At 32.9% G+C, this 18089-nt stretch overlaps 1 protein-coding gene across 2 annotated transcripts in view; it reads right to left on the bottom strand.

The window, feature by feature from the left end:
• Positions 1–18089, bottom strand: part of ABCA5 (ATP binding cassette subfamily A member 5) — a 182831-nt gene that overhangs the window by 133412 nt on the left and 31330 nt on the right. For both annotated transcript variants that reach the window (XM_056817224.1, XM_056817225.1), the window contains exons 6-11: positions 15191–15420; positions 12720–12861; positions 11348–11536; positions 5296–5443; positions 4628–4796; positions 1181–1239 (exon numbers count right to left, since the gene is read on the bottom strand). In XM_056817224.1, coding sequence (XP_056673202.1) covers positions 1181–1239; positions 4628–4796; positions 5296–5443; positions 11348–11536; positions 12720–12861; positions 15191–15420 — 937 coding nt within the window. The remainder of the gene's footprint in view (positions 1–1180; positions 1240–4627; positions 4797–5295; positions 5444–11347; positions 11537–12719; positions 12862–15190; positions 15421–18089) is intronic.

Raw genomic sequence — 18089 nt, 5'->3', positions numbered from 1 at the left:
TATTCCACCAATAAAGAAGTCAGGAGAATTCAAACTTCCTTTATTTAACCCTAAATTAGACCCCAAATGGTGGCATAATATGTGAATTTGTGGATATTTTCTCTATGCAGAGGCATTTACTCCAATGCAAAACTGGAAAAAGGAAATTAGGTTTATTAAAACCACATAAAATGACATAACAACAGGTGTAACTCTGAATTAGTCTAATTGCTCTGGATATTATTTTGGAATTATGAAAGAAGAATGACTAAAATGTTCATTCCTTTCAATCCAGGCAATGGGCACATAACATAAGGAGGTCAAAAATGGAAACAAAGGTCCAATAATGTATTTATCATTCAATATGTTTAGAGGAGTACTTTTATGCCAACAAAGTTGCATATTGATTAGTGAGTGGCCAAATTGTAGTATATGATTTGTACAAGAAATCACAATTATGAGGAACTCAAAGAAACTTGAGGCAGCTAAGTTGGCAGAGATGATAGAAAATTGGACCTTTAGTAAGGAAGACCCAAGCTGAAATCAAACTCAAGTCACTTAATAGCTAATGGTCATTGAGCAAGTCACTTAAAAAAAAACAACCTCCATTTGCCTCAGTTTCCACAACTATAAAATGAGGATAGTAGTACTTTCCTCCCAGAATTGTTTTGAGACAAATGCAATAATATTTGTAAAGCTTTTTGAAAGCCTTAAAGAACTACACAAATGCAATTATAATGATGATGATGAACTGATGTAAAAAGTAATAAGCAGAGCCCAAAGAACAATAAACAAAAAGATTACAATACCATAAATTAAAAGACCATTGAAAAGAAGCCTATTCAGAGTACATGAGAGCAATATTTTAACAATATGGGAATTTTATCAATAATGGTTTTAGCAAACAGATAATGAAATATGTCTCACTTCCCTCAGAAGAGATATTCCCCTGTATGAGGGCAGAATGTGGCAGATACCATCTGAAAGAATCACTGGGTAGTGACAAAAGGATTACAAAGGATTCAATTCAAAAATTTTTGAAAAAAAAAAAGAGAGAAGAGTATTTCCATAAGTGATCATAACAAAGAAAAATAAGGCATCAATGAAAGTTTTTTTTAAAAAGCATTCACAATACTAAATACTTCTTTTTTGTAATATTTGTTCTTAAATTTAATGTATTAAACATTAGAAAATTACATACTTCTTAGTGCCTCCACAGTTTCACTTTTCTTTCTGAATGTTTTCTGAATACCACTGATTCTAGAAGATACATTTTTAGTGGAAAGAGAATAGAAATTAAGAAAACATAATAGCATACTATAATTTTGCACCAAACACTGATGAATATAATAAATAAACTTAATAAGTTACAAAATTCTAAGTGCTTTTTAAAAACTTTAGAGGAAAAAATTTTATTCCCTTTAATTCTCAATCCTGGAGAAATTCCCTCTGAAACTCTGAAAGTATCATACTTCTCATCAATAGTGTATCACTATTAAAAAAACACAAGCAACCAGTTATTTTGCTTCAGTTATTGGCCCTTTCAAGAAAAATCTGATGATTTAATATTAAATTCAAAAAGCTAATAGTTTTAAAACCCCACAGGATTGGAGACAGACTGTCTTAATCGTGTTTCTTACTCAAAATCTTTTTATAACAAGAACAAACTTTTGGATTTATGAATCCAAAATTTACATATCAGTGACCAGAAGACAGTGTAGTTCAAGACCCTAAATGTTCAGTTTTTTAGGAGAGATTGAGTTTAATATACTTAATTTCAGTAACCTGAGGCTCAGAGAAAGGGTGAAAGAGAACTTAGCTACATTCAATTAACTCAATTCATTAGATACACATGAATTGTTGAAATTATTAAGATATCATTGCTAAAGAACTATTAATACTCTCTCTTTTTTTAAACCCTTATCTTCTGTCTTGGAACCAATACCGTGTATTGGTTCCAAGACAGAGTGGTAAGGGCTAGGCAATGGGGGTCAAGTGACTTGCCCAGGGTCACACAGCTGAGAAGTGTCTGAGGCCAGATTTAAACCTAGGACCTCCCATCTCTAGGCTTGGCTCTCAATCCACTGAGCTACCCAGCTGCCCCCTATTAATACTCTTTAAAAATCATGATGAACTGAATGGAGAATAGCTAAATAGACTGTTCCATGAATATAATTGACTCTAACTATGCCATAGGAAATAATGACTGAAGAAATCAGAAGCATAAGGAAGACTTAGATGAAGTAAAGCAGAGAACCAGGAAGCAGAAGCAGAACTAAGAAAACAATATACATAATGACTACGACAATACAAAATGGAAAAAAAATGTTTTTAAATATTCTTTAATGCAAAATTATAATCATCAAGCTTGATTCTAGAGATGAGTAGAGAAACACACCTCTATCCATCCCCTTTCTTTGCAGGAGAGTAAGGATATAGAATGTTGTATGTATAACCAGACTCAGTTTACCTGAAAATATTTTTTTCCTTTTTTTCCTACTTGTTACCATATATGACTATAAATGGGTAATAGCAGGGTAAGGAAGGGGAATTTATTTGGAAAAGAAGGTTATTTTTAAAGCAAAATAGCAGTAACATTTTAAAAATAATCATGCAATAATGCAAAAGAAATATGTCATGTGCAAATTTAGAGGCATCTCCATCTCAAATGTTCATATACGCTATTTGTGCCTGACTTCTGGTAGAGTCTGATTGGCCACAGTCTTAACACACTGACCCCGACATAGTGATGTCACTTTGGTCCTCTTCAAGTATGAAGGACAAAACCCAACTACTCCTTAATGTCATGAAATTCCTTATGAATTATTTGTTATTATTGCTTATTTGTTTTACTTTGGGAAGAAGTATTAGGAAAATTTGCAAATAAATGTTCTTGCAAAATCCATTCATTGTCATGGGAGCAGGCCTCTTTATTTCAAGAACAAGCTCAAAGTTTGCCAAAGGGTGAGCCATAATCTCTTGCTTATTTTTCTCCCTATTTCACCTATTAGACTAATTATAATTCTTTCATATCTGAAAAAAAGATTTTGGTAGGAGTGGAGCTAAAAATATTTTGCCTGTAATCACTGCCTTAAATTCTTTAAGAAAAGAAAAATAACTGATGAAATGCCACTGCCACAAGTCTGACATAAAAAGAAAGCTGAGAAGCCTTTTTTATTGTTGCTCCTCCATAAACTGATATGACTCTGCAAGTAGGCACCAAAACAAAAATTGGGGACCCATCATGAAGTAAAACCCTGGTAACTTGCAGCATCTCCCCATTTCCAGCCATCCTGAGGTCTGTTACCTATAAAAATATTTTTCATTTGGACACACAAATTTTACATGAATGGGCTCTCTTCTTGGCATGCTAGTATGGATGCTGCTGTCCCATTCATTTAGAGAATCATTTGCTATGAAATACAAAGTCACTAAGTCAGTACTTTTATTAAGCACCTATCATGTGTCAGACACTGTGCTAAACTCTGGGGATGCAAAGAAAGATAAAATATAGTACTCAAAGAGCTTACACTCTAATGGGAGATGGAAGGGAGTATATTCTAGATATGTTACAGAGGTAAAATTGGCAGGTCTCAACAATAGACTGATATGGGATGATGGGGTGAAAGTGAAGAGTTGAGAAAGATAACTAGGTTGTGACCTGTGGTATTGGTAGGATAGTGGTGCCCTCCATGGTAACAGGAAAGTTTGGGAGGCAAGAACTTTTTTGGGGAAAGATAATGAGATTAGTTTTGGACATGTTGAGTTTAAGATGATTACAGGAAATTCAGTTCAAGATATCTTCTAATAGAATTGGAGATCTGAGACTGGAGGTGAGCAGAGGAGTTAGGGATGGACCTTCTATTAACTCTATATAAAAAGATATGGTCTTTTGGTTGGTGTCTTTAAAATTCATCATAATTACGGCAGGGAAAACCTGAGGCAGGAAGACCAATTAGGAAGAGAATGCAATATTCTGGGCAAGCTATGATGCAGGTCAGAACTATAACAGTAGGATGTTGTGCTTGTAGAAATGAAGAGATTTATCAACAGGCTGAATACATGAGGAAGAACAAGGTGAAGGAAATCCTGCATTTATGAACTTGAAAGACTAGAAGAATGGTGATATGTTCCAAGAAATAGAGAAGTTTGAAAGAGGGTAGGGAATGAGAAGGGAAAATATTATGTTCTGTTCTGGATATGTAAAGTCTAAGATGTTTCTGAGACTTCTAATTTAAAATATCTAATAGGAAGCTGATAAGATGAAACTTAAGTTCAGGGAAGAGACTTGGCCTAGTAATTTCAAATCACCAAGGACAGCTATCTATCTCTTTATTCATCTTGGGCTCTAACTCCCTGCTAGTAAGTTTTGTCCTATTACAACACAAAAATTAATTTCCTTGGCAGAGAAAACAAGGAAATTGAAACTGAATCTGCTCTTTCTTTTCTCTATCATTAATTAGCATTATTTTATCTTTTCAGAACAGCAATTTTATTCCATTTTTGATCCTTCTCTTATCTAATCCCTTGTAATTTAAAATATATATCTTTTGCTCTCCATATTCTTCCTCACCAATATCAACTCATTCTCTCTTGCCACACTTCGAATATCTGCCTAAATTGTAAATGAATTGTAAATCATTCATACCTGATAGCCTCCTTTCCCAGAAATTCTGAAGAAACAGGTTCAATAATCTCACTGAATCCAGGATTTCCATTAACATTGCCCTCAGATAACTCTTTATAATTTCTTTTACTCTTTGACCAATAAGAGGGCTTTATAAAATATAAAGATTGTCGTCGTAGTCCAAATTCACCTGAAAAGAAAAAAATGATTCACTAAAAAATGTTACAATTACTGTTAGCTAATATTTAGATCACAGATAATGGCAATAATGTAATGTGAAACTTATGACAATTCAAAACCTAAAACTAAAATGTAAAACAAAGATAATATATTTCTTTAGTGAAATTTCAAGATTCCCTCCTCTTTTTAATCTACCTTACATAATATACATATATGTATGCTTGCTTCAATTGCTAGAAAAATTCATTTAAAACTTTATGTTTAAAAGACTAAACTATTCTATATTTGATGTAATCTCTTATTTGAAGTGACTAATGCACAAAATAGCAAGATTAATCTAATTCTACTCTAAAAATGGTCTCTTGCCTAAAAAAACAAAAGTTTTTGCTTTAAAAACTGCACACACACACACACACACACACACACACACACACACACACACACTGAGTCTAAAGGTGGCCTTATTAACAATAAGTCAAACCTCTGAACTCCAACAATAACCTACATACCTGGAATGACTTGATCGAGATAAACAGCTAAGAGGATGTAAAATACACTATTGAGTGCCAACATTATAATGGCAATGATAAGAGGATATGGGCCTTTGATCAAATTAGAAAACAAAGCACCTTCATCTAAATCTTCCAGATACATGACCTGAAAAAAATTAAATTAAACATTTAATATTATGTTAAAATAAATGCATAGTAATAGATTACAAAGCAAATCTTAACTACTGCTGTTCAATTAAACTTACTATGATTATTCTTCATGGCCAAAGTTGAAAGTAACTCAAATGTAGTAATAAAGTTTCAAAGAAAACAATAAATTCAGAAGTAACTATGGTCATTCTACAGAAATAGATTGCAACTATCACAATTTCTATTTCCAACTTGAAAATAAGAATATTCTATTAACAGTATATAGTAGTTATGGCTAATATCAGATAGTGAGATATTTGACATTAACAAGTGGATTTAAAAGATCATAAATCTAGAGCTGGAGGGCCTTTGTTTTAGCGAGTGAGAAAACTGAGGCACAGAGAGATTAAGTGACTTGTCCAATGTCACAAAGTTAATAAGTGTCAGAGCTGGGATTTGAACCCAAAGCCTTGGAACTCAGTCTACCAAACAATAGGGGAATGTGTACTTGTTGACTGATAGTTTTTGCTAACATATATTCAGACTAAGTGAATAACATTCATCAGAAATATCATTAATGTCCCTTGACAACATATCAAAATCAAACATGAATTAAGCAATTTGGTTGATCACCATTAAAAAATTATACAGATCTCTCCGATACTGACATTTTTAATGTCCATATTTATAACACTTTTGAGTTCAATAATAATAATGATAATGTTGTACAATCATCTCAGTCAACTCTTTATGATCTCATTTGGAGTTTGTTTGGCAAAAATACTGGTTTGGGTTAATAATAATTTATATAATCCTTTAAGGGTTAAAAAGTGCTATACAAATATTATCTCATTTTATTCTCACAAAAATCCTGGGAGGTTAAGTGCTACTATTATTTTACAGGTAAGGGCAATGAAGAAAACTGAAGTTAAATGACTAGCCCAGGATTACACAGTTGATAAGTGTAAGAAGCAATATTTTAATTCTAGCCTCTCAGATTCTAGAACCATCTTTCTGCGCAACACACCATCAATCTGTCTTATTTAGCTGGATTAAATATGTAAATGTTCTACATTTGAACAAAAGAATTCAATGAAATTGTTCCAAGATAGAGACACAATCAGAGCTATTAAAACAAGTTGACTATCAAGAATCACAGGGACAGCAGTGGATTGAGAGCCAGATCTAGAGACAGGAGGTCAAATCTTACCTTAAACACTTCCTAGCTGTGTGACCCTGGGCAAGACACTTAACCCTCATTGCCTAGCCCTTACCACTCTGTCTTGGAACCAATACACAATATTTATTCTAAGATGGAAGGTAAGAGATAAAAAATCAAAAAACCTCTGAACATAAAGTTATCTAACTTCAATCCTACCTAATAGAAAAAAAAAGAAAAAAATTATCATCTAGTAAGCCAGTACCTGTTTCCTGACATTTATTTCATAGCACTTAGCACAATGCCTGGTGCAGTGACTGCTTATTTAACTGAATTTAATAACTATATTTTATGATCCAGCATCTTTACCTACATGTTTATCAGTTTTTAGAAGAGGTGTCAAGGTGGGTTATACTTGGAGAAGACATAACTCTGCAAACTTGGTAATTCTCCACAAAGTACTTAAATAAATTTTTATTGAACTGATATATAATCAGCTTACTCCTTCATCCCACCTCAATCACACCCACAAAAAATGACCATATCCTTAATATCACCATTATCTTTAAATGAACCATCTCCATGTTCAAGAACTTTGAAATTCCCTTATCAGATCTCCATCTATTGGCTTTTCACCTCTCTCTTAGCCTCTTTCTTCATTTACAGTGTGACCTCTAATCCTTTGATTCCTCAGCTTTCTCTCAAGACATCATCCTTAAAAGGCCACACTGTCCTTTCCCCAATATGACCCCCTGGTGAACCAATTCACCTCGAGTTTCCTGCCCTCTTTTAATATTACCAATTTTGCCCCAGCAGGCCTCAGTCTTAGATCACTCCCAGCATCCTCTGACTTCATTCCTACAACAAATACTATTGAATAAAACTGGAGAAAATCACAATAACATAACAACTGGATACATACAAATTTGTTACATAATCTCAAGTGGGCCCACACTACTATTAGGAAATTCTCTTATGCCTAATTAACTTGTTATCCAAATTTACCACAGTGGCTTTTCATCTGTCTTCAAACCTCCTATGGCTCAACTTCCACCTACTTCTCAAGTGAGAATCTTGTCTCATATTTTACTAGGGCAAAAAGACTATTTGCCAAAAGCTCCCTCCTCACCTTTCCTCATCTCACATCGCCTAGATGGCTTCTCTTACTATCACTTCTTTCACCCTGTCTTGCATGAAATGGACCTTCTCATTCCCAAATCCAAACTGCATGTCTATGATTCTACTCCATTCAGTCTTCTGTAGCAGGCTGTTCCTTCTGTCATCACCATTCTTTCACTTCTCTCTCCCTGGAAACTGGCTACTTTCCTATAAACAGGCTCATGTCTCCAAATTATTAAAAAAAAATTCTCACTTAATCCATTCATCCCCCACTATCATCTTTATCCTGTCTATAAAGAATATATTCCACATCTTGGTAATCTCTTTGAGGTCATCTACAATAGATGCCTCCACTTTGTCTCTTCTCATTTTCTTCTTAATTCTCTACAATGCAGCTTCTGACCTCATCACTGTACCAAAATTTCTCTTTCCAAAGTTACAAAATACAATGACTTTTTTCTCAGTTCTCATCCTTTTTTGACCTCTCTGCAGCCTTTAATACTTCCTATTATCTTCTTCTACTTGACACTAACTTCTCTCTAGGTTTTTCCTTTTACCTAACAGATCACTCTCAGTCTCCTATGTTAGATCTTCACCCAGATAAGTCCCACTAATGCTGAGTGTCCCACAGGCTCTGTTCTGGGCCCTCTTCTCTTCCTAGACTATTTCACATAGTAATCTCACCAATTCCCATGGATTCAATTATCTCTAATTGAATGATTCTCAAAATTACTAATCTGCCTATTAGGTATCTCAAACTAAATATCCTATAGTTATCTTAAACTCAACATGTCCAAAACTTAATTATCTTTTCCTCTTAACCTTTCCAAACTCCTTTATCACTATCAATCTACTAGTCCTCTAGGCTCACACTGTTGTGTTATCCTCATCTCCTATTTCTCACTCTCCATATCTGAAAAGTTGCCAAGATCTGTTGAATTCACCTTTGTAATATCTTTAAAAACACTGCTTTTTCACCTCTGATAGTGCCACCACGATGGTTTAGGCCCTCTTGTACTCATGCCTGAACTATTACAAAAGCCCACTATTTAGTCTGCCAGCCACAATTCTCCTACTACTTCAAAACATCCTCCACTGAGCTGCAAAAATGATTTTCATAAAGCACAACTCTGTCCAATGTCACCACACCACTATCACTCCATAAACTCCAGAGACTCCCTATTTATCATCTCCAGAATCAAATAGAAAATCCTTTGACCAGCAAAGTCCATTATAAATTAAGCCTCCAATCTTTCTTGAATTCTTAAGGCTTATATTGCCTTCCCCACTTTTTTGCAATCCATTGACACTGGCCCCCTTGCCATTTATCAAGCAAAATATTGCTTCTCTAGGAATTTTCACTGTTTCCCATGCCCAGAGTATTATCTTTCCTCATTTCTACTTCTTGACTTCAAGATCCAGCTAAAATCTCACTTTCTACAGGAATCCTTTTTCAATTCCTCTTAATTCTAGTCTTCTCTCTCTTGTTATTTTCTATTTAACTTGCATAACTTGTTTGTACATAAATGCTTGCATTTTGACCCCTTCATTAGATTGTGTGCACAATAAAGCATTAGGTGACAATATTCTGGCCATAATAAAAGCAAAGGACACGGAACTTTCTTTTCCATATGTAGATGTGTATGTATGTCATTTAATACGCAAGCAATCAATTTTCTACATTGCTAAAAAACATCTCCCCTCAAAAGAGAAAAAAGCTCCATTTACTATAAGATTATAGTAATAAAGTACTTCATTTCTTCAACTTTTTGCTTAAAAAATTATTACAGTTCCTTCCCTGACCCTATCTACTAATGAAGTCTTGTGGGCTGTCTCAATCTGATATATATTTATATGTTGTAGATGAACTTATCAATTTTTCCCCTTCAAGGTAGTCTTTCACTAAGTGAAGAATGGAATGGGTTATTTGGAGTTATAAGGAGGGCACCTGTTAGTATAAGGAAAGTAGTGAAATCATTTCTTATACTTAAAACCTTCATACTTAAAGGTCCAAAAGATAAGCACCTTCAAACATCTGAATGCACAAAAGCCATAACAGAAAGAATGATCAATAAAAAATTCTTAATTCATTTCTACTTAAATGCAAAAACTGGTTAAGTAAAAAAAACATAATTCAAATTTCCTTTGACAATTTATATGTCAAGAGACATCCATATCATTTATCTATCACTTAAGAGCTTTTCAAAATGCCAAGGGAAATAAAACCTTAAAAAAACTTAGTGTTTACTAATGCTAGCATACTAATTTTATTTTAAATGGACCAAGTTCATGAAAGAATTGCATTTTTGTGATGTTTTACACTTTATACAGTACAATGGGTATCTCCTTTTATAGTCAATTAACACATGTTGTTAATTGTATACAAAAGTGTAATTGTATACACTATTTAAAACTAAAAAACAAAAAAATCTATATCCCACACAACACTATGTAACTGTGTTACTTTGGACAAGTTATTTAAACTCTACAAGTCTTGGTTTTCTCATATGCAGAGTGTCAAAAATCATTCCTACCTATCTAAAAGTGCCTACTAAGCACTGTTTATTGAGAGACTATAAATATTCATCCCATCAATAAAAGTCTGTCAGACAAATAAAGGGATGTTATGAGAATTAAATGAGAAAGCATTAGAACTTAAAAAAAGAATAAAGAATTTAAAATTTAAATATGAAATGGCATATTATTTTATGACCATTTTATAGAACTTTTATAAGCCAGTTTGTGGAATGTTTATAAGAAAAATATAAAAGTAGAGGAAATGATGCAGACAAGCTTCTCAAGGAGTTTGGCTGAGAAAAAGAGGAGTAGCTAGAGGGAATGATGGTAAGGCCTAGTAAGGATTTTGGAGTTGGGAGATTTTTTTGGTTTGTCTTTAAATGATAGGGCAGACTTAGGCATAAGAGCAGCTAGGTGATATAGTGGATAGAGTGCCTGTCCTAAAGCCAAAAAGAATAATCTTCCCGAGTTTAAATCTGGACTTGGGCACTTACTAGCTGTGTGACCCTGGGCAAGTCACTTAACCCTGTTTGCCTCAGTTACCTCATCTATTTAATGAGCTAAAGAAGGAAATAGCAAATAACTCCAGGATCTTTGTCAAGAAAACCCCAATGGAGTCATGAAGAATTGGATACAACCAAAAAACAAGTGAACAACAAAGTCTTAGGCATGTCTGTAAGCAAAAAGTAAATAATCATTAAACAGGGAAATATATTTTGCACAAAGAAAAAAAATGGCATTCCTAATAGCCACAAGAGCATGTGCTCTTGATTTTTCCAGTAATAATTATATATTATGTAAAGTGGATTAAAAAAACCCTTTCTCTTTCTTTTTTATTTATATCTCCAACACTCAGCACTATGCTTTGCATATAGTAAGTTCTTAAATAAATGCTTTATGCAGTCATTCAAAAAAACAGATAGAGTTTAACTAACTTATGGAAAACTATAAGAATATAAATTGTCATAGATAAAATATATTTCTAATCCTAATTATAATACCTTTTCATATTCATAATTTTTAGAACATCTGCAACACAGCCAAACTTTTCTAATGCAGCATAACACTTCTCTTGAAGTATAAAAAAAGAGGATTCAGTGAAAGTACAATAATCATTTTACTCACCTGTGTAATACCAATTAAAAATGTACATTGACAGAAGGGGCTTAAGAGCCATACCAGAGACTTAGGAAAATCTTCCAGCAGAACAATCAAAAGGCCCACAAATCCAAATGCCACAGTAGCTAAAAATTCAACTATTCCCACATGTTTTGATTTTTTAAAAAGTGGTGTAAGCATTAAAGCAAAGAAAACCTAAAAAAAAATCTTAAAGTTAATATTCATTATAACTGTAAAATTGTTATCTGAAATAAAATAACGTAGATACTTGAGTGAGAATTTTAATTTTCATAGGCCATAAAAGTGCTGATAAAATTACAGACTCAAGTTTAAAATGCCCCATTATTAAAAGCTATGTAAAAGATCTGGAAGTATATTCATGTTTTATACATATAGATGTATACATATCAGAGAGATCTATAACTATTTACTAAGTATTTACCTTGTAAGGAACTGTGACAAACGCATCAGGGTTGCTTTCAAACTAAGGCAAAAGAAGGGAATTTGGGCCTGTTATCTCATCATTGGAGAGAACACAGTATTGAAACTTCCTTCATCAATGCAGACAGCAATTAGAGACTAAATGACTTGCTTACTATAATACAGCTAGTATATGTCAGAGGCAGGACTTGAGACAAGTCCAAACCGGACCTTTGTCCAATTATCCGTACTGCTTCCTTTAATTAAGTTGCATGTATGTCTCTATATTTACATATAATTAATGAAATTAAATCATTTTTATCATGTATATTATGTATCACCCCAAAAGGCAAGGGAGAAGTACATGGTGGGCATGATTAGGCTACAACAGAATGCCAAGGAAGAGTTAATGCAAATCAAGTAGTATGAAGGCTGGCTGTCAAAAAAAAAAAAAAGTGCCTGACAACAGAAGGAAGTGCACATAGTGCGAGCTGAAGGATAATCATTGTATGGGGTCTCTGCTTCATACACTGTTAGGTCTAGAGCAAGGTCTCAGAACACTAACTGGAACACTTGCAGAGAATAGTGGCAAAAGTTACTCCAGGTGAGAAATGGAAAGATCAGCACCTTAAGGAAATATGCATATCAATTAAATCACTATAGATCCATCAAAGTGTCAAATGTATGATTATATAAAGATATTCAAAGTTAAATGCTAGTGTACACATTCATATCATGTGAAATACAGATGCAATTTTAAGATAAAACTAATACTCTGACCTTTCCAAACCTATAAAGCCACAACAATGGTGCATACAGCAATATTTTTTAAGTCATTTGATAACATCCTAACTAAAGATAAAAGGACCTACAAACCAACTAAATAAAAATCCTTCTAATAATTCTCAAATATTTGGAGGATTGTTCTCTATTCACAGTTTTGAAATTAAATACTTACTGAAGATAATCCATATAAGAAAAAAAGAAGAAATATCACAAAACAGCTACTTTGAGGAAATAATGAAGAGGCTGTTGCAATAACTGCCATGAGAAGAGACATAATAAAAATCAAACTTGTATACAGAAGAACCCAAGAAAGCCTAAAAAAGAGAATACAAATATATTTAGATCCAAAGTACATAGGCCTGGAACTATGAGAATCCATATCAAACTGTTGCAGTTTCTTGTTTATTCTTAAAGGATATTTAAATGATTTACTCATACCTCTAAAAACCAATGCCAATGTACTAATGAAATTTAATATATGTCATAAACAAGATAGTTGTGAAATTAAAATTAAATTTTCTGTTAAATATAAAAATAGAATGATTTTTCCAAAGAGTTAGAACTATTAGCTTTCCAAATCTTAATGCACTATAAAAATGCTATCTACTTGTATTTTTTAAAGTGACAGCAACTCATAGTATATTAAAAAAAACTAGAAAGTCAGTGTGATACTTTTCTCTAGAATATGTGCTAAAAATCAAAGTTGTGAGCTTAAAGACTATGTAGAAACCCTCCATCATCAAAATATTTTAGAGTAATGTAATGTCCGTTATATGTTTAAACATATTCATTCTACTTATTTACTTGGGTAAAAAGCCACAGTTCAGTAGAAGAGTTGAACTATTTAGCTTTAACTTATTTCCATCTATCAAAAAGGATAATTTAGGATTGTGTCAGAGAATTTTTTAGCTCAAAGGGAACTCAAATTAGATCATTTAGTCTAATACTATAATTTTTTAGATGAAAGAACAAAGGTGACAAGAAAATGGGTTGCCTTGAGCCTATGCAACTGTTATAGGAGGATTTTCAAAACAAGTAAAAAACAATAATAAAAGTAATTTTTAAGACTTCAGTGGACCTAGAAACTAAAACCCCCCATCATAGATAATGAATAAAAAGATAGCATATGAGCACTTATGCCAGATACTCCTTTTATAAAACCATGAGTATTATGTTGGTTCCATGGAAATGCATAGGTTTATAAAGACTAGTTTAATGGTAATTTATTTATTAACACCTTTTCTTCTATGTAAAATGCCTATTATCTGGTAGGAAAATCAGGTTCAGTATAATTTGTGATAATCTGAAATAGTGTTTGCAACTATGGATCAAATAAAAATAGAAATTCTTAATGTACTTCCCTATAATGTTTGCATTCACTAAATTTTAATTTCCCACTGTTATTCTGTCTAAGAAAATTCCATTTTCTGTATACTTAAAACTATTTTTGATTTTAAGCATATAAAACAAGGTATTTGGGAAACAAATCAGCCAATTAATTTGTAATTTCCAAAGAATTAAATTCACGATCTAAAACTCTTACACAGATTAAAAAGTATACAATGGAAGAGAACCTTGCATAATCAACTAAATTAATGATATAAAATTTGTGACTGTTCTTAACTTCCATGATGGTAAATTAGGTAAACACTAAACCTAAAATTATATTGACAGAGAAAAAAAAATTAGCCTTTGAATTGCATTCAGAACTTATGAAGCATCAACTACAGACAGCAGATCACAGTATATATAATATTTATCCAGAGTCAAAAAAATGGTTTATATTGAAATTATCTGTAAACAGCAGTTACATACATGTACCCAATCAGCAACTCCATAAGAAAAAGATAGAAGGTGATGGGGGGGTGAGGGAGAAAGGGATGATGGAGTCAAGGAGGCGGAAGGAGGGAGAGGTATTGGGGATTGGTCAGAACTCAACTTGAACCACCTAAACTGAACAGATGCAAATCTCCACACAGCAGACCAACCAGGCTGCCTCTGCAGAATGCTCCATCTGAGGAATAATGCAGGGACATTACAAAAAATATAGCAAGTTGTCTTGGCTACATTTATTTCCTATGTGTGCATAATAGACAGACTTGCTGACAGAATTGCGTTAATCCTTGTTGGAGTCCTGAATACCTGGGTTCAAATCTCACTTCTGATACATGGGCATTACTTATAGTGGTATCATCTGTATGTTGGCGGGGTTATACTAAATGGCCTTTTAAGATTCTCTTCAATATTAATATGAATACTATAATATGCTCATATACTCATAAGAGATGAGAAAATATGCCCACTGTAAAATTTTAAGTCAATGTACATTTTCATTTCCTTTTATCTATGATTTACTGCTCTTCTTCACAATGTACTTACTATAGTTTATCTACATCATGTAAAATTTAGAAACTAAGTGAGAGCTTAGAGAATTCTTCTTCAACATGCCACCTTAACATAAATAAAATAGAGCAAATGTATTAATGTCCAAAACAACAGACTGAATTGATGTGATATCAAAATCTCTAATACTGAAGAAGCATGACTATAAAAGAAAATTTAAACAAATCAGTAAATTTTAAAATTAATTAAAACTTATAGATGCTATTGAGTACATTACAAAAGAAACTTTCAAAAACATACCAAAAGGCAGTATCATGAAGCCCCATTATCTTTAAAAATTCTTTCAACTTCTTCTCTTTTTCTGCCACTATATGAATTGCCAAAAAGTATCCAAAAGGTGAAAAAGCTATAACTAGGTATATTAAAATGACTCCTCGAGGAAAGTTATCTATTTCTATGACAGCAGTTTCTCCCATGACAACTGCTTTAGTTGACTCCAACTCTTCCCATGCTGAATAATTGGTCTTCAACTATAAAAGAAAATAAAATTCCCCTTTAATTAATTTGGATCTCAACAGATACCCCTAAAAAAAGAATAACTGTAAAATAATTAGTAGCCAAAAACTTTAACAAATTCCAACAGACCAGACAATTGAAATAAAAAAATGAATAATCCTTATGTCACTCTACCTTAATCCATAATACCAAGAATCATCAAGTCTAACTCTAAATTATAAAATTAGAATAGGATTATAAATGTTGTTGAAATAAATTTTAACAAGAAAATTATGTTTGCCTTGCCTGTAATTTATAAATCACCTTTAAAAATATAATATACTAAAAACAGATTTGCATAACTACACAATGCTTGTTGAACTGATTTTGAAAAAAAAATTTAATTTAACAAAAACTATTTACTCTCCCTCTTGGCCTTCTAATTGAAAAAGAATAAAGAAAAACAAGTCTTGTCAGAAAATATACATAGTCAAGCAAAACAATTTGGCCATGTCCATATCTCTCAATCTGTACCTGACTCCATAACCTTCTGTCAGGAGGTCAGAGTAGCATCAATATACCTCTATAATCATTTTTGATCACTGCATTGATTAGTTTTTAAGTCTTTTGAAGTTGTCTTTACAATGTTATTGCTATTATATAAATTATTCTTGTGGTGCTGCTCAATTCATTTTATATAAATGGACAAAACTCCTCTCAGTCTTCTCTGAAACTATGTTCCTTATCATTTCTTAGAGTAAAAAATCATATTTTGGGTATTCCTAAACTGGTGGGCAACACCAGTTATTTATAACTATAAAAAGAGCTATAATAAATATTCTTTTACATATAGCTCCTTTTCCTTTTAGGTCTAGGAGTGTCACTGTCTCTAAGAGTATACAAATTTTAGTCATTTGGGGGAATAGTTCCATATTACTCTACAAAATGACTGGAACAATTTCATCAATAGTGTATTAATTTGCCTATATTCCCAAAGCCCTTCGAATATTTGTACTTTTCTTTTTTAATATTATGCCATGGTGATAGTTGAGAGGTGATACTACAGAGTTATTTTAAACTGCATTTCTCCTATTGTTACTGAAAGAGTATTTTTTTTAGTTTTTCAAAATTAATTTGGAACATTTTTCCATGGTTACATGAATCATGTTCTTTCCCTCCACTCCACCAACTCCACTCTCAAAGCCAACGGGCAATTGCACTGGATTTTACATGTCCTATTTCCATATTATTAATATCAACCCATGTGATCAAGCAGTTGTTTTTCTTCTGCTTCTACTCCCACAGTTCTTCCTCTAGATGTGGATAGCATTTTTTCTTGTGAGTCCATCAGAATTGTCCTGGATCATTGCATTGCTGCTAGTAGAGAAGTCCCTTACATTTTATTGTATCACAGTGAATCAGTCCCTGTGTACAATGTTCTCCTGGTTCTGCTCCTTTCGCTCTGCATCACTTCTTGCAGGTCATTCCAGTTCACATGGAATTCCTCCAGTTCATTATTCCTTTTAGCACAATAGTATTCCATCACCAACAGATATCACAATTTGTACAGCCATTCTATGTACAATTTGTATAGCCATTCATAGCCATGGCTATAAATATTGTTGTACAAGTCTTTTTCTTTATGATCTATTTGGGGTATAAATGCAGCCGTGGTATGGTTGGATAAAAGGGCAAGCAGTCTTTTAAAGCCCTTTGGGCATAGTCCAAAATTGCCTTCCAGAATGGTTGGATCAATTTACAACTCCACCAGCAAAGCATTAATATCCCAATTTTGCCACATCCCCTCCAACCTTTATTAGTTTCCTTTGCTGTCATATTAGTCAATCTGCTAGGTGTAAGGTGGTACCTCAGAGTTGTTTTGATTTGCATTTCTCTGATTATAAGAGATTTAGAACACTTTTTCATGTGCTTATTGATAGTTTAGATTTCTTTGATTTCAATTTCTGAAAATTGTCTATACATGTTCCTTGCCCATTTATCAATTGGAGAATGGTTTGATTTTTTTATACAATTGATTTAGCTCCTTCTAAATTTGAGTAATTAGACATTTGTCAGAGGTTTTTGTTATGAAGATTTTCCCCCAATTTGTTGCTTCCCTTCTAATTATGGTTGTATTGGTTTTGTTTGTATAAAATCTTTTTAATGTAATGTAATCAAAATTAATGATTTTACATTTTGTAATATTCACTAACTCTTTCTTGGTCTTAAAATCTTTCGTTTCCCATAAATCTGGTAGATAAACTCTTCTATGTTCACCTAATTTACTTATAGTTTCCTTCTTTATAGTTAAGTAATTCACTAATTCTGAATTCATCTTGGTGTAGGGTGTGAGATGTTCATCTAAACCTAATCTCTCCTATACTGTTTTCCAATTTTCCCAGCAGTTTTTGACAAATAATGTGTTTTTGTCCTGAGGTCATTTACCCCAAGTCTATTCCACTTATCTTCCTGTTCCTTCACTCTGCATCAATTCCTGGAGGTCATTTCAGTTCACATGGAATTCCTCCAGTTTATTATTCCTTTGAGTACAATAATATTCTATCACCAACATATACCACAATTTGTTCAGCCACTCCCCAATTAAAGGCCATCCCCTCATTTTCCAATTTTTTGCTACCACAAAGAGCCTGGGAATGAATTCTTATGCAAGTCTTTTTCCTTATTATCTCTTTGGGGTATAAAC

This window comes from Monodelphis domestica, chromosome 2, assembly GCF_027887165.1.
Source record: "Monodelphis domestica isolate mMonDom1 chromosome 2, mMonDom1.pri, whole genome shotgun sequence".
NCBI classification, from domain to species: domain Eukaryota; kingdom Metazoa; phylum Chordata; class Mammalia; order Didelphimorphia; family Didelphidae; genus Monodelphis; species Monodelphis domestica.
The sequence above is the reverse complement of the archived record's forward strand: the minus strand, read 5'-3'. Positions and strand labels throughout refer to the sequence as shown.